Source organism: Eleutherodactylus coqui, chromosome 2 (assembly GCF_035609145.1).
Source record: "Eleutherodactylus coqui strain aEleCoq1 chromosome 2, aEleCoq1.hap1, whole genome shotgun sequence".
In the NCBI taxonomy this organism is placed as follows: domain Eukaryota; kingdom Metazoa; phylum Chordata; class Amphibia; order Anura; family Eleutherodactylidae; genus Eleutherodactylus; species Eleutherodactylus coqui.
Genome location: NC_089838.1, coordinates 264193505 through 264211745, shown reverse-complemented (window position 1 = coordinate 264211745; position 18241 = coordinate 264193505). Strand labels below are relative to the sequence as shown.

General features: G+C 44.1%; 1 protein-coding gene across 2 annotated transcripts in view; it reads right to left on the bottom strand.

Moving 5' to 3' along the window:
* The window catches only part of SMAD3 (SMAD family member 3), a 106479-nt gene that overhangs the window by 21156 nt on the left and 67082 nt on the right, over positions 1–18241 (bottom strand). For both annotated transcript variants that reach the window (XM_066592927.1, XM_066592929.1), the window contains exons 2-3: positions 2449–2642; positions 105–239 (exon numbers count right to left, since the gene is read on the bottom strand). In XM_066592927.1, the coding sequence (XP_066449024.1) occupies positions 105–239; positions 2449–2642 (329 nt within the window). The remainder of the gene's footprint in view (positions 1–104; positions 240–2448; positions 2643–18241) is intronic.

Genomic DNA, 18241 nt, shown 5'->3' with positions numbered 1-18241 from the left:
GACATTCAATTTAAATCCATATGGCTCATAATACATACAATTAGATGACAACTACATTATGAAACCAAATGTGGTAGAAACCAGAATTTATTCTACACCCTTACCTGGAATGTAGCTGCTTATGGGCTCAATGCCTGCTGGGAAGTTGGTATTCTCTGGGATGGAATGACTATAGTCATCGAGAGGAGGGAATTCTGTAGGAATCTCTGTGTTTCTTGGGACAAGCACAGGAGGCAGAACTGCGAGAAAATACATAAAGAGGGTGTAATAAAAGTTTTCCTTTACTTAGATATTACAACCAGAGACAATGTCAGTAACTTTATGTAATGATTAACATGGCTGCAATACTATCCATTTTTGGATATTCGAAGTGACACCATGCCAACTCCAACTGACCTGCTGTACCTTTAACCCCCTTAGTGGCACGCCCGGAAAATCTCTGGGACTTGCTGCACTGACCATGCAGTTAAACCCCGGAAGATTTCCGTGGACAGCTCTAGTGCTGAAATGCTGGCCAGGGCACACAGTTATTGTGCCACTGTTCATGTTTGCCCCTTCAAATTACCTCAGGAAAATCTCCGGGGGTTGCTGCGCTGACATGGTAATAATAAACCTATTACTGAAGGGGTTGAATAGTATGTATAGATTTGGGTTCTGGGACAAGACTAGGATAGGAAATTTGACTGGCGGTAACGTTCTTGGTTTTACATTTTATTAACTTTTATCTTGTTTTTATGTTTCTTACAATAGGTGTCCCTCGTTTTTTGGGTGGCATTGTAACTTTATATTTTCTATAAAATAGACCTCTTCTGCCTTCTCTATCCAGTATCTGGCTGTATTCACCTCAACTTGCAGCTGCACTTTTCCCAAGCATTGGCAAACCATACTGCGCCATTTCAAGGAAACCCATCTCCACCATCCCTCCCTTCAAACTGACTTCAATGGCTGGCAGGGGATGAAAATAATCAATCACTTCTAACGTCTTTTCCTAATGAGCCCATTTAACAATCAGGTTCCAAAGTTATCTCACGCCATATGTAAATTGGCAGAAAAGAGTCATCTGGTTGAGGAACGTCCCGTCGCTTCATGAGACGCCAAGCAAACCATGCCCCCTTTCTCTTGATAGACAGGATTTCCTGTATACTGCCGGATGCGATGAATTGTCTATGACCGATCTAGACTGGTGAACCCCATTGTATTTTTCATGGCCTGCAGAATGCACTGTTCTTGCTTTCAAAAATATCAAGATGGTCATCGGAACCCCCAAAGCAACTTGACCAGAACCTAAAGATCTCTCTACACTGCTGGATTAGAGAGAGATAAGCAGTGCCAATCAATCAGATTGGCATTCGTTTACCTGGCCTTCACACGGGCTGATTCAGAATCTATGGGGATGAACAAACATACTTCTGATCATTCATCACTGTCGGCAGCACATCCCTCATTCATACAAGATGTGCTGCTGACAACTATTTTTTTCAGGAGCACAAAATATGCAGTCAGCCAAACAAGCGTTTGCGCCTTCATAGGCCGATTGGGTCCAGTTTCACATTACTTGATGATCCGTCCTACGAACATTCTTGGCAAACATTGGTCTATGTAAAAGCTCCTTAAGACTGGGTCCACACAGGGCGGATTCCCGACAGAAATCTTGCGGTTTGGCCGCAGCGAAAAACCATGAGATTCCGCCGGGAGAACCGCTGCTTCGAAACCCGCGGCAGTTTTGAAGCGGCCCGGCCGCTCGCTCTTCCGCTGTGGCCGGCGCTCCCATAGAGGAGAGCGCGACCGCAGCGGGAAAAAAAAATATAAACATGCTGCGGTCAGCAAATCCGCGCCGCAGTGGTGGCTTCTGCCGGCTTAGCCGCAGCGGATTTGCCGCCCCGTGTGGACGAGATTTCTGAGAAATCTCGTCCACATGGCTGGCTAATCCCGGGATTAGCGGCCGCATGCGGATTTGCCGCGGCGGCATTCCGCATGGAGTTTCCGCGGCAAATCCGCCCCGTGTGAACCCAGCCTTAAAGGGAACCTGTCTAACACACCATAAACTAACTTATGGTGCTGTTACGCGACGGGATAGGGGGAGGGGTGCTGAATTTTTTTTTCATACTCATTAGCTTCTTGGTTCCTGCTGCTCACCCATAGAAGTCTATGGGAAAGTGCATGGACAGGAAAAGAGCCAGATTTTCGTCTGGTGCATGGAGTTCAGTAGTGGGCACCGAAAGAACCCCGAGGTGGTTGAATTTAAAAAATATATATATCTACAGCACTCGATTCCCTGTCACCTGGCCTATCAGCATTACAAGCCATCACAAAATCATAGAGAAGCCCTGCTACCTGATGGGCAAACACTGTTATTTTGTACAAAAAATATTGATATTCTAATTTATAAAAAAAAATCTCTTTACTATAATTAAATTTAACCATTTAGTTACATTGACTTCAAGATACCTGGAGTCTCCACTCTTTGATAATGATATGGATTTACACACACTTCATCCTTCTTCATGTTGAAAGCGTATTCACACATTTCCATCGCCCGGAGCTCGTGGTGACTGTGCAGGTCTGGCCACCTCCAGAGGCGGCAGTAGATGACGTGAGGCAGTCCTTTCCGATGGGATACTTGCAGCCTACCATCCAGAGATCTGCAAAGAGAATGAGGAAGCTGTAATCATCATTGCTTGGCACCAAATGTGTCCATAATCCTAGTGCCATCTGTAGAACACGTGTCGGTACCGCACACAGACTGGCTGCTAAATTAATGGTGGATATTTGAAATACTACCCTGGGTGAAAATTCACCCAAGCGAATATACAACCGATGCCACCAGAGTGCTACTAAATTCGTCAAATCAAATCCCAATAAAAACACGATGGAAAAAAAAAAAATATATATATAAAATGGCTCAGTGGTTAGGGGTGTTGCCTCAGAGGGGTCCTGGGTTCAAATCCCACTGACAACATCTGCATGGTGTTTGTATGGGTTTCCTCCTACACTCCAAAAACATACTATTAGGTGAACTTACAGTCCTTTTGCATGGAGGAAGAAATCATTTGATGAGCGAATGATAACGGAGTTCACTCCTTCAACCAGTTTATACAGGCAGAAAAAATTGTTCAAAATTTTGCTCACTGGATCGTTCAGTAAATGTTAACAGCTGAATGATCGCTTTTTGCAGACGAGTTGCAAATCAAATGAGCTTTTATGCCAGCATAAATTGAATGATGAATGAGAAATAAACCAAATACTGTTCAATCGTTGGTCGTGTTCACATGGAACAATTATCGTTCAAATTCATATGATCCAACTAGTTTTTAAACAAATTTCGTTCTGTATAAGATGGCCCATAGACTGTACCTCCCAATGGGGACAGCAAGTGATGTTCCTCGCTGCGGAATACGTATGTGCTATATGAATATTAGAGATGAGTGAGCATGCTCGGTTAGGGCAATTACTCGAACAAGCTTTTTTCGAGTAATTGCCTACTCGTCTGAAAAGATTCGGGGGCGGCAGGTGGAGCTCCCCCTCGCCGCCCCCCGAATCTTTTCAGACGAGTAGGCAGTTACTCGAAAAAAGCAATGCTCGTTCGAGTAATTGCACTAACCGAGCATGCTCACTCATCTCTAATGAATATGTAAATAAACTAAATGGTACAGTTCTCTGAACAGAAACGAGGTCTCACATAAAAGTAGGAGTCATTGCTTTGATGGCCAAAAACTGGTTTCAAGCGTATACACACATGGAGGGCTCAGCCGCGAGGAATCTATATATATATAAGTCAGCAGGATTTAGCACATACAGGATGTGTGACAGGTCACAAAGCTGAAGAAGGAGGTCTGGCCGGATAAGATAAAATATAGATAAGAAGCAGGGGGAACCAGAGCCCTGGCAATGCCATCTGTCAGCGCTTAACCCTTCGTGCTAGAGAGTTCTCAAACTGTGTAAAATGTCATTAGTGACCCTTTGATAAGATAAACAACCCAATACGATCCCCATTTGAAATTGTTCTGCTTCCTTTCTTTGTTGTCATGGACACAACTTTCACACGGAATGAATGCTTATTCCGATCGTTGGACTAAGATTTGTAGAAATGCACATTAGTGTGTAGGAAGTCCTAAAATTGGTTACCAGTGACTTAAATAAAACCCCATCTTAAATACATACATGGAATTTATAAGGCCGGTAACTTATCAACATTCAAATCCAAATTCATGGGGCTCCGTTCATTTGCAGATGTTTGGGACCCCCACTCTTGTGACTGGTGGGGATCCTAATAGTTAGATCTCTGTTAATTAGATACTTATCACCTATTCCGTGGATAGAGAATGACTTCTTATCATAAAACAATGACTTTAAAAGCTGTGTGAACGGATTTGATTTGCGGAACCCGTTCAGAGCACCCGCGCGCGAGATCCGCAAATCAAGCCGCCCATAGGGATACATGGGCACCTGCATAGCAGCTCTTTAGCATGCGGATGTGATCTTTGCTTGGTGTGCGGATCGCACACGGAGGAAAAAAACGCAGCATGCTCTATCTTCCTGCAGATCCCGCAGGGACGGCTTCCATTGAAGTCAATGCAAGTCGTCCCATCCGCAGCACACCCACTGCTGTCAAAGCAGATATACTGTGGATCCGCGGGAAATTAGGGAAAAATGACACTGCGCATGCGCCGGGCATGTCAGCCAGCGTGCCCAAGCGTATACGTTGTGCTGAAAAAAGAAGATCCAGCCGCAACGGAGGAGACCCGCGCTGGATCCAGAGAGGTAAGAAGCTGCCTTTTAATGTCTATTTCTGCAGGCACACACGGATTCGGCTACGGGATTCAGCAGCCGAATCCATGCGTGCTCATGTGAGCCAGGCCTAAATCTGCCAGGTTGCACACCACTACTCTGCTGTGTTTGTGTAGATGCCGTAACTCAATAACACCAAGCGCTGACCAAAGGGTATAAAACTAAATATTTTATCATAAGTAAATGTAACGGAAATACCATGGGTCATTGTACACAAAATTCACAGATGGAGCAGACTTCCATTCTTAAAGGGAATTTGTCAGCTTCAACATGTTGTCCAAGCTGCAGGCATGATGTTATAGAGCAGGAGGAGCTGAGCAGATGAATGTATAGTTTTATGGGAAAAGATTCAGTAGAATCATATTTTTTTTCATTTATATCTCTGCTCATTCTGAGCTGAACAGTCCAATGGGCGGAGCTATCAGTGATTGACATCTGCCTGTATCATGTACATTCATATACTGTAGCTGTCAATCACTGATAGGACCGCCCATTGGACTGTTCAGCTCAGAATGAGCAGAGATAGAAATGAAAAAAATACGAGTTATACTGCATCTTTCCCCATAAAACAACACATCAATCTGCTCGTCTCCTCCTGCGCTATAACATCATGCCTGCAGCTTAGACAACATGTTCGAGCCAACGGATTCCCTTTAACACTAATTCTCATAGAATCCTGGAACTGCTCATCATAACCACACTGGTCAGCAAACCAGAGATCCCGCTCGCTCAGAGTATTTTTATATTCCTATTGGTTACAAATTCTTATGAAGTGTATAATGACAACTGTGCACATGATTTCCATATAGAAAGAATCGATTTTGAAGTAGTAAGGAATGAACAACCTAATAGAAGATAAAACAATATTTTACAATCTCCGCACAGGATTGTAATTTGCATTCTGCAAAGTGTCTAGTTTACCCCATTCGCTATACAGTAATCCGTAAAACAAACTCAAGGTGTAGTAGACATGATAATTAGTTAGTATAAAATGTCTATTGATTTGGATAAACCAAATGTATTATGCTGTTGTAATGACTTTTAGCTCGGTGGGGGGTTGATGGCCACACAATCTCATCATGGAATTTGCCGGACAATGACATGGTGAAAGATATGTGGTATAATGTTAGCTGAATATATATATAAGTTGCACAAGCAGCCTCTAAGAGTTAAAGGTCATAGTGTTATATATATATATACCTGTATTCAATATTGAGTGTTTTTCCCAGTCCCTCCCCATCCCCCACACCGGACCTTCTACAACAAAGAGATATCTACTTTCAGTTTCAGATTTGGACACATGTTATTGAGACAAAGGCTCCTACTTGAGAGAGGTGGGGAGAGGGGGAGGCGGGGAATTCTATATATCCCAGCAAATAAGAATATATATATGTTACTGATGTAATCTGTTAAACGCCCATAAAGGGCAGGTGTTATACTTTTTAATAAAAGGCCCTGTCTGGATGTTCCTCCCAGAAGAGCCATTTTGAGCATGAGACTGATACCTCGTGTTTGACTTGGTCAGTGTGCGCATACTGCTTCTACACAATTAGGAAGCTGCAGAATACCCCGAAGCCTGCTGGAGAAACCATAATCCAGAACAAAGGTCCCACTTGGGGTATGTCCTCATAGCAAATCTGAAGTGGATTTTTCAGTGTAGATTCTGCTTCTACAATCCGCAGCAGAAAACCATGGCTAAGCGGAAAAATCCACCTTGGATTCAGCCATGTGAACACGGACAACTATCGGAGCCGCTAAAGTATACAAACAACTGTTTGTGCGCTTTTACAGAGAACGGTTTTGCTCACTTGTTCAATCTGATGGCCACTTGAAGCGCACAGCTGCAGGCAAAGTTATTGGCCAGTCGGTAAAAGACAACGATTAATCAACCAGCAGCTATTTTTAGGTAAGCGAACTAACGCGACGAGCGACAAGATTCTCTCTGGTCAGTCGGTTGGTGGCCGTTTTACATGTTGCTTATATTCGCTCTATTGAGTGACTATTCGGATAGTTGTTCCCCCTTAGATCATCGGGGTACATCTGTCTACAACTTTGTTGACTGTTTCCAAAAGTAACCAACAACATTTTACTGTGGATTACAACATAAGCTCGAGATCAATACAGAAGAAATGCAATGTGCTTACATAAAGTTATCGAACTTCTTTTACCATTATTACATAAACTGTTAATTGGTGTTGAAATGTGAATGCATTCTCTGAGGAAACCTAGGATAAGGAGGTGGGGAAAAAAATAAAGAATATGCCAACATTCCCAGGCTTATGGAAGTATAGCTTTACAGAAACAGAAGCATTTACCTGCTTGAATCCGGTTTTCGAACTCAGAGCACAATCTTATCCCACTAATGTGTGACACAAAAGTAAATGCGATCAAAAACTGCAACAGTGAGAAATAGTTTGCATTTCTGTTAATATACAAGATGAGCAACATTCTGACATTCTGATGCAAACCCTTCTGAAACGCGCTGAGCTCCAGGTCACAATACTCAGATATTTGAGAAAGTTATTTTAAGGGGATAGAGCTCTAGCTGGGACTTGCCCTCTGCCAGAAAACACGTCGAAAGCCTGCGAGCGACTGCCAGTCTTGGCCTCACTCCATCGGAGCGGAGCCTTGCCATTTGTACTCCTATTGTTGCCAAGTCAGCCACTTCTGAACTGCAAAAGACTGCGCTGCAACACATTCGTAGGCGACATCTGCGTAATCTGCATGCAAAGAAGATGCGTCCAGTAGCACGCACCGACATGTATCTGTCCGAGAATGTCATTGAAAATATGACCTGCTTATATTCTACCTGTTGAGCCCTGTAAACCTGTGGATCTGTCATATACACTTAGCAACATTGTAACTAGCAGCGTCCATGGTAGGACACATACATTGTATTGTCAAGTACTAAGTGGCCCCCTGCAAATGTTGTTTTTGCTAAGGCACAAGCAGGGGGTCATGTCATTCCTCTAGTGATATCTGCAGAGCGGACTTTAGATTCATTACATAAAGCAAAGAGCTCTTTGCTTAATTGCCAGTGCAAAAAATGTAAGTAGGCTAATTCTTATGAGACTTGCATGGCCTGCAACTAGGAGGAAAAAAACGGATTCCAGCTGTTAGCCTGGCCGTAACTGTGCGTATACTTGTAGCCACGTAATGTGCTGTGCATGACCGATTACTCAAACAGGCGGTCATGCTCTGTACACTTTTTTTTCTTGTTTGTCTATATTTCCCGCACACCCCGCTTAGCGAGTAATGGGCTCTATGTCACAGATATCCGCAGTAAGATAGAACATGCTGCATTCTATTTTCTGCCAGCAGATTACACAATTCTGACACAGTAATGTGAGCAGGATTGTGTAATCCAATGCATTTAATTGATTTGCGGATTACCGCGGATCAGGCGCTTGTGGAATCCGCACTTTCTATCTAGTCGTGTTAGACCAATCTTAGGGTGACTACCCACTACAGTCTTTTTTTCACTGCGAAATTCGCAGCGTTTTTTTTTCTGCACAGGTCTATGGGACTTGCAATGTTAAAATCGCGATCGCGCAAAATTGCAATTTACCGCGAAATCGCGATTTTAACATTACAAGTCCCATTGACTCCTGCAGGAAAAAAAACGCTGCGAATTTCGCGGTGAAAAAAACAAACTGTAGTGGGTTGTCACCCTTATGGGCTCCTTTCCACTGGCGATAGCGATAATCGCTGCGAGAAAATCGCAATGTTAAAATCGCATCGCTGCAAAAATCGCAAGTTTTGCGTTGCGATGTGAGAATCTGTTTTGCCATTACACTGTATGTGCGAGAGAAAAACGCAAAACGCTGAAACAATTCTCCTGCTGCGATTTTTAATCCTCGCATTGCAGCTTAAACATCGCTAATGGAAAGGTTGTCATAGAACAACATGTGTGGGGCTCGCACTCTCGCACCGCACTGAAAACGCACGATTATCTCGCCAGTGGAAAGGAGCCCTTAAGGTGCCAAAAAGTTTCTCTGCCACATAAGATGACACCAGTATTATAAATGGCACATGGTACGTGGTGGGGTGCTGTAATACATTTTGCATTGGGTCCAGGATCTGCAAGTTAACCCTCTACCCTGTAGAACAGCAATCCCACAGGGTCTCACCCTCTGCGTGTCACTATATGGTGCCGCCTCTATATGGGAACATAGTGTCCTCATACATGGCAGAAATAGTGCGGATTTTCCACTGAAAAATCCGCAGCCCTTCCACATTAAAATCCGTTCGTGCGGATTTTTGACTCAGATTCAGTGGCGTATCCGTAACCGATTTCAGCCTGTACATAAGCGCTCTTCTCACCTCCGAAAACCATCATCCCCAAAAGCAATGCACACCATCACCAGGAACTCACTACTCTGAGCCCCACCGCTGGTCAATTGTTGCGGAGTGGCATCACCTGAGCAGCAGTGACGTTCAGTAGCGCTTGCTGGGTGATTATGTGCGCTGCGCTCCTGAGGCTGGCAGCCCGCAGTATTCGGAGGTAGGACGAGCGCTTATGTGCAGGTTGAAATTATCGGCGGATACACAGTTGAATCAGAGTTAAAATCTGCACGTGTGGTGTGGATTGTGATGTGGTTTTTAATGCGAAAATGCTGTGGATTTGCTGCCCCGCGGAAAATCTGCAGAATTTCCACCACGTGTGAACGTACCCTAAGGCCTCATGTCCACGGGCAAAAGAAGAATTAAAATCCGCAGCGGATTTTAACTCTTCTCCAGCCCGCGGATCCGCACCCCATAGGGATGCATTGACCACCCGCGGGTAGATAATGTCAGAGGTGTGTCCCTGCAACCTTGAACTCACTGCAGTCAATGGGGTAACTGTACAAGTCACAAGTTGCTGCAACTTCTACCTGCAGATCTCAAAAGATCCACCAAGGTTGTTTTTTTTCTGATCTTCAGCCACTTGCGAGTCACACAACCCCACTGATTTCAATGAGAATATGAGGGCTCGAAAGACACAATGTACTTCTGGTCTAAATCTGTGCTCACATATACAACGGGAAGCACAGTATGGTCCCATGGAAGGTTACGGGCATCAAATTACTGATTTTGTTCCAACTTTTTTCCTCTGGTTTCTTTTTTTGTTCTCTGCTGGTTAAAGTTCACTTTCTTCCTTTCTCATAAGATCGGTTTCTTCTTCCTTCAGTCCTAGTAGGGTTCCCCGACAACCTCAAAGCTATTATGGTCACATTTTACTTCTAATGACCAACATGTTACCGTTTACTTAGTGCATTTAGGTCACCAAAGTTCATAAAATAGGATTGCACACACTTCTTGAATTTGCAAAATGAAGTGAATGCTTTAGTACAGATGTTCACAGTATATCCAAGGAACGTTTCTATAGCCCTATATCATGCCAATCGTCGACCTTAGGTCCCCTTTTACCCTTAAACCACCAGTCCCTCCGAAATTGCACTTTTATTATTCTAAATCGGACTCTGATGTTTTCCCTCTTGCTTTGATAAAGGGCTATAGAGTCCAAACACATTGCTTGGATGTGCTGTGAACACCTGATACATCTGTACTAAAAGTATTCACAAACTTTTGCAAATTCAAGAACTGTGTACAATCCTATTTTTTTAATTTTGGTCACTTCTGGGGTTCATGACCGTATGAACTCTGATATTAAAGGGGTTGTCCCGCGCCGAAACGTTTTTTTTTTTTTTTTTCAATAGCCCCCCCGTTCGGCGCGAGACAAACCCGATGCAGGGGTTAAAAAAAAAAAACGCATAGTACTTACCCGAATCCCCGCACTCCGGTGACTTCTTACTTGCCTTGCGAAGATGGCCGCCGGGATCTTCACCCACGGTGGACCGCAGGTCTTCTCCCATGGTGCACAGTGGGCTCTGTGCGTTCCATTGCCGATTCCAGCCTCCTGATTGGCTGGAATCGGCACACGTGACGGGGCGGAGCTACGAGGAGCAGCTCTCCAGCACGAGCGGCCGCATTTAGAAGGGAGAAGAGAGGGCTGCGCAAGCGCGTCTAATCGGGAGATTAGACGCTGAAATTAGACGGCTCCATGGAGACGGGGACGCTAGCAACGGAGCAGGTAAGTGAATAACTTCTGTATGGCTCATAATTAATGCACGATGTACATTACAAAGTGCATTAATATGGCCATACAGAAGTGCATACCCCCACTTGCTTTCGCGGGACAACCCCTTTAATTGGCGTAGTGCTGCGTTTTATAATGTATCTGGATGATAAGACTAATCCGGCCATGATTTACATTTATTGTGGCATCTTCTTCATGTCTTCCCTTCAGTGATACCAAATTTAAACTCAATGCGGAAACATTGCAAGATCTCGGTTTCATAAAATCTACAAACAACTATCATGCAGAAACCTAGAACTGATTGCTACAGAGTTGGATAATGTCAGGGCTGTGAGCCCACGTGTCTGACATACAACTAAACAAAGCTCTAATCAGTCATACGAGGCACCAGGATGTCGTATGAGCAATGTGTGTGTTCACATGGATCCAATAACTGTGAATCAGATAATCTCACTCCCAATCCCTGTGACATGGAACGTAGTCAAGGCTGTGGGAGCACACTTGGTGGTCCTAAACTAGACAAACGCTGTGCGACTCAAATCAGAAGCGCCATTCTTATTTACTTCTGGAATATTTTACATCATAAACATTCCAAGCCGCCAGTGATTATTAGCCCCAACTTTATTTTATGAGTCGGAACGAAGACTCCACACTGTCTCCCTGCTTGTATGATTTAACCATTCTCTCTCCCTGTATAGCATTGGGGGAAGGATTTATTGGGACAGTTTCAAAATTGCGCAAAATAGAGGAAACAGATATTTCTTTTGGCAGAAAACACACTAAAAGGCCAAAGTTATCAAAACCGTGTAAAATAAAAACTGTATTAGTTGCCCATAGCAGCCAATCACAGCTCAGCTTTCATTTTTTAAACTATTAAGGTAAAATGAAAGCTGTGTTTTGATTGGTTGCTAGGGACAAAAAAGACAGTTTCTCTTTAAGACAGTTTTGATTCCAATGGCATTGAAGCCAGCTATGACACGTCCGCTCCGTCCCCTATGACTCATATCCAGCCCACTGCACCAAGTAGCGGGTCCTTGGTGATTAGCTATTGATGACCTAACCTGTGGATAGGTCAGGAATGTTTTTTGCCCCTTTTAATGAATGAAGCAGTAGTACACATGCGTGATTCTGATTTTTGTGATCACATTAGGACCCCCACCAATCAGATAGGTGCCGTAAAAACGCCGCCGGTGCCGTAAAAACGTGTGAACAGGCGCACAAATCTAACGTTTGTGCACCCATTCAGACGGGACGAGCCCAGGGCATATATGCCGAGGCCGCAAAGCCATTGCCTCCCCTTCCCTCCCTCTCGCTGGCTTACCTCCTCTTTTCTTCCCTCTGGCTGTTTGCAATGGGAGTGGACGGGGCGGGGTGGAGCCAAACAGCCGCCCCTCCCCACAGCCAGGAATGGGAGGAGCAGAGCTTAGCCCCGCCCATTGCAAACAGCCAGAGGGGAGAGTTGGAGAGAAGGGGAGGAAGTTTAGCAGTCACGCTAAATATGTCTGTGTGATTTTATTCATTGGAATATAATGTGTCAGACGGTAGCATATATCAGCCATCCGTGAAGACGCCAGCCAATATAAAATGGCTACTAGTGATGAGCGAGCATACTCGCTAAGGGAAATTGTTTGAGCGAGCATTACCCTTAGCGAGTACCTGCCCGCTCGAGAGATAAGGTTCGGCTGCCGATGCAGGTAACAGGTGAGTTGTGGCAGTGAGCAGGGGGACCGGGGGGGGGGGGGGGGGGGGGGAGAGAGGGAGAGATCTCCCCTCCGTTCCTTCCCGCTCTCTCCCGCCGCTCCCTGCCCGCTGCTGGCAGCCGAACCTTTTCTCTCGAGCGGGCAGGTACTCACTAAGGGCAATGCTCTCTCTCGAGCATTTGCCCTTAGCGAGTATGCTCGCTCATCACTAGTCCCCAACGCTAAAGTGCTTTCAGAGAGCTTAATATAAGTCGGTCCACGGGATCCTCTGCCATCCTGCTAACCCCCCCCCCCCCCGCACACACACACTTTACAGTAGCAAAGCACAAATCAGCCAAAAAGTCGCACAAATGTGGTATGCGCCATAAAATGCGACTTTTTAAACCAGAAATCTGGCATAAACTCCCCACCTACAGTATGTCTCCACCCTTCTCCTTTGTAGTCAATCCTCAAAATTAGCATTTCACTTACCAAACTTGACATTCAGAGTACACCGTGTACTTACAGCTCATATGAAACAATGTTATTACAATGTTGCTAAATAATAGTATAAGAAGAAATAATTGCAAAGCAATTAAGGAAATGTGATGATTATATCAGTTTCTGGCCAATTTAGGGCAGATCTATGCCCAGCAGTGTTCGCAATGCATTCCATCTGTGTTGAATCCCCTAGGAGTAAATGATATAATAGCAGCAAGTGACAATCCACAACTCTCGGCTGGCCTGCAGGAGACTTGAGAACATACTAGTTGCTGCAGATTACTACTGGTCCCAATCACTTCCTCTTCATACCCCCCACTGCAGCGCAAGGAATTGTAGGATGACTCATTTCCTCCACAGAGAAGGGCTTACCTCACTTTCTGTGAATGAGCCTAATAACAAACAATACACCATATCTGAGCACCCTACATAGATGGCTTTATAGCAGCAGTGTGTCACTTGCAGTATCAATGTGTCACTGTGTATCAGTGAATCATCTACAACTTTCCCAAGCAGGAAGCTGCATACGGCCACAATCACACAGCGGTAGTTGTAATGGTCTCTTCACATCTCATTTTTTTGCGGTGTCGAAAGCATTACCGGATGTATACCTTCAACGTGTCCGTAGGCCCCTATGTACCCAGAGTATGCCAAAAGTGTGTCCTTTTTGGCATACACTGCACTGACAGTCCCCCACCCCACTGTATGGGAAAGCATAGTCTATTCTGTTTTTCTATGCAGAAGGACAAAATTAAAAATCTGCGCAGTACGGGGGGAAATTCCTAAAGAGTTTTACACCAGTTTCTCGCATACAAGAGTTGCAAAGTTTTGCATAAGGCTTGACTGCATTCAAATGTTTTAACTTTTAGCTGTGTGTGGTGCTGTCTGCCACCTTCCCGAAAAAGGGGCATCGCCGCCCGGACTGGCACATTTGTGTACAATTTACACCAGAAACTGGCATACGTTATACCAGAAATTTAAGTCAGATCGGATATGCGTGCGTCTCTTCATATGTTAGGTACAGCCTACACTGTAATATCACTGTAAAGAATGGCAGCAGAGTATTGAATACAATTTAACACAAGGTTAAATGTGATTATGAACACAACCATATCCCCAAATCTAAGAGAGTGGTAACGTAGCCATCCTAAATGATTTCAGCTTGTTTTTCAATGGAATTGTGCAGGTAACGGCTCACATTGAAGGTGGAAATAAGGCCCCCCCTGCACACGGCTGTATTTGCATTGCGGAATACGGGGCGGGTGTCTGCCCGTGGGTTCCACAACTAATACCTTCCGTAGCATGCTAGCTTTTCCCTGCCGATGAGCGGAAATCAATTCTCTGTCACAGAGACTACTAAATTATTGGAAAATAATAGTGCAGCATTAAACTCCTAGACACCATAATAGAAACCAGATGGACCCATAATAGTCAATGGCGTCCATCGTTGGTCCAGTACAACATACGACAAATCTAGCACCGCAATCACTTTCATTGCTATGCTCCTATAACAGAGTAGAACAATGGAAATGCTAACAGTGATGTAAATGTGGCTCTAGTCATGAAAAAGAGCCATCAAGTACTGAGGTCTCAATTTTTTTCTTTAACTTTGCCGTAAAACGTGAACACTTACCTCAAAGAATGGTAAGGAAGAACAAAAGCCTACTGTCTTGACAGTTCATCGTCAGTGAGACTCCACTTACGGCTGGTCACTCACAAGGAAAGGATTGTAGCATATCAAGGTTATGGGAAAGAAATCTTGAGTCTCATGTCTTCGCTGCGTATAGTCTAAATGTTTACAGTATTATGTCTGGTGTTAACGTTCTTTGGGTACGATGACTGGAGAGCTGGAAAAGCCCTGGGAGAGATTGTGTTAGACAACCATTAAATTAAGCTTAGATAGAGGAAGGCTCCTGTTTACCCAAGAAGAATAAGAATACCATTTAAAGAAATTCTCATCCCCTGATGAGAAGATTTCATAATGGTACTTCAGCTTCTGAAGGAGGGGGGGGGGGGGGGGGGGGGGGGCGCTTGTTTTTCTGCACCAACTTGTGGCCGCTGCTTGGTGAACTGGACTCTGTGGTGAAGAGGTTCTGCATGACTACGTCTGGCTCAAGGCTTACAAAGCCAACTATAAGAGGCCAACCCAAGCCAAAATTCAAGTTGTTTTTCAAGAAAATAAATGCTAATGATTCCCGATGTTAAGATATCTGCCATTAGTTAAATTATTTTTTTTTCTAATTCCTTTGTATTTTCATTCCTCGCCAATTTCAAGATCTTTGCTGTCAGTGAACATTGTTTTTCTTATATCCAGAGACCTCCACGGACCTAATATAGCTCATATCCATTTGTTATAGTTGTGTGATCTGATTTAAAGGGCTACTCCGGTGAAAACACATTTTTTCATCCCTGCCCCTTCCTCACCTGACTGCCTGTCATACTCTGGAGGTCTCCTCTATATATTGCAATCACTTCTAAGCAGTACAGCCCCCCCCCGTTTGATACTTAGCAAGCACCAAAATTTTGCTTTCACTTTCACGTCAACCCCATTATACATCAGCCTAGCATTAGCTACAGATTGTACCTTTTTTTGCCTGCTGGGTGTACAGTTTAATTATCATTACCTTCTGTATTCACCTGAATAAGCTACAGACCATAAGTATACAGTCAGGAGGATGAGCTGTGATCTCCTCTATTATAACTATATGACAGGAGCTGTGTGATCATCATCAGTAACAGGATTGTCTGTGTCCCCCTCTAGGCAGTTTCTGTAGTAGGGTTAAAGTCCATGTAATATCACACAGACTGAGAAAGTGACTAGAAACTGAACACATAACCCCAAGTAAATCAGAACTAGTCAAAACGGAGATCAAATAACCATCTGAAGAAAAAGAGGCCAAGAGTTTCAGAAAGAATGGAATAACTAATGCTAGCTCATATTACATATAAAAAAATATTATATGCAGATATTATATAACAATGTATCAGATTGGACTGATACATTATAGCAAACTAGCAGGACAGGGAATAAAGTTCTGCTGCTGTTGTATTTAGTCCCAAGAGAAATATTTCAAAAGGATTGTCCAGGACTAGCAAAAAGGATGTGCTGTATTTGCAAAAACAGTGCAAAGTCTGTCATTTGGCTGTACCTAGTATTGCAGCTCATCCCCAGCTGAACCACCAAACCAGGCACAGCCCATGGACAGACGTGGTGCAGTTTCTGGTAAAACAGCAAACCATTTTTTCTAGATCTGGACAATCCCTTTAACTGGAAACAATTATAGAAAACTTTACTGTAAGCAGAACTTAGAGTGGTTTCACATACAGCATTTTTGGAATGTTTTTCATGCTGTCTTTTGATCCAAAACCAGAAGTGAACCAAAAAAAGAATGTAATGGAAGGACTTTTACTTCTCTGCCTGCTTGATCCACTTCTGGTTTTCGCTCAAAAAAGTGCATCAAAAAGTACAGTGGCATTTTTCCAAAAAAACATGGAGTGAAAACCATACAAACTCAGTCTGGTTTCACTCCATTTCATTCATTGGCAGCAAACAGATCTTGAAAATGGTAAGGGAATAAAACCCAAAAGATATTATAAAGTTACATAACTTTACAGTACGCTATGATTTTGCTTCATTTACATAAGGCAGCTTTCACACGGCAGAGAAACTCGAGCGATGTTAGTGCATTGTGAGACGTACAAATATGAACCCCATTATTTTAAATAGAGTCATATATAAGAACGATGTTTTCCCACACTGCATCTCGGTGCGGGAAGAAAATTGCTGCATGTCCTATCTCTTTGTATTCCTCGGAACGCATTGCCCATTGCTTTCATTGGGACAGTAAAACATTGCTCGGGTGCAATGCAAGGTTTCCCATTAAAAACAATGTGAAACACCCGCTGATAGACTAATGCGGCTGGAAGCCACACTGGAGGATCGCCATTTCCCAGATGGGAGGAGTTTTTGCCATAAAAACGCCTCTCATTGCCATGAAAACGCATGCTGCACTTGCCGTGTGTATGTAGCCTAAAAGTTGAAAACCCTTTCAAAGGGGATATTCACATCACAGCAAATTATCTCCTATCCATATAGTAGGGATAATTTGCTGATCAGTGGTGGTCAAACTGCTGGGACCTCCACCAATTCTGAGATATCAACCCCGGCGTGTCCTTGAATTATGGGCAGTGGAGGCCATGTACTTAAATTCTACTATTTTAATGGAATGAAGCAGATATGGGCAGCGGAGGCTGCACTCACTTCAGGACAGGCCAGGGCAAAAGAGGGGATAACATTCTATGATGGGAATTATACAGGCGATTAAAAAAAAATTGTGCAAAATTAAAGCTGAATTCTTCATATGCAAATTGACATTCAACAGTCAGAATGAAATGAAAAGATAGCAGAACTCTTTAAGTTTTTAATGCACCTTATAAATGTTCAACGTGGGTACCATTGATGACACGGCAGATGTCAGATCAGTAGTCCAGTTCTGTCCCAGTATATCGTCTGTTATGGCTTCCACTATGGTGTTTTCCAGATGTGGTGTTTTAGGTCATCTAGTGTCACCAACGGCGCCACATTGAACATATGTAAGGTGCATTAAAAACATGAAGAGTTCTTCTAGCTTTCAGGTCATTCTGGCGGTTGGATGTCAAGTCATATATGAAGAAATCCGCTTTACTTTTGCACTATTCTTTTGAATCACCTTGTACATTGGATGTTGGTCATGAAGGTATTATTGTATCTTGTCACCACCAGGAAGTACTGTTGGAGGCAAGATTGACAGGGGTTTGACGCCCCCTGTTCCTGAGTGGCCAGCGGCTGCGTACTCTTCCTCAGGCTCGCAGGTCCTGGCAGTGAGTGAAAAAGAGAAAATTTGGACTTAGGAGGCAGGGGAGCAGTTGCAGACACAGGCCTCGCTCCCAGCGGCTGTCCTCTCCTACCTCCGCTCCCCAGTGTCACTCTCCCCTGTACTGGGTGTACTGCCGCCAGCTGTTGTGTCCCACCTGCTCTCCCCGCTGTAAATGTGTCCGTCTCCCCTGTAGTGGGTCCCCGCTGGAACTCTCCCCTGTAGTGGGACCGCTACTGATGGCTGTCCTGTCGCACCTTCGGTCCCCGCTGTCACTCTTGCTGTCTCCCCTGTATTGGCCCCGCTGCTGCCGACTATCCTCTCGCACCAGTGATCCCCTT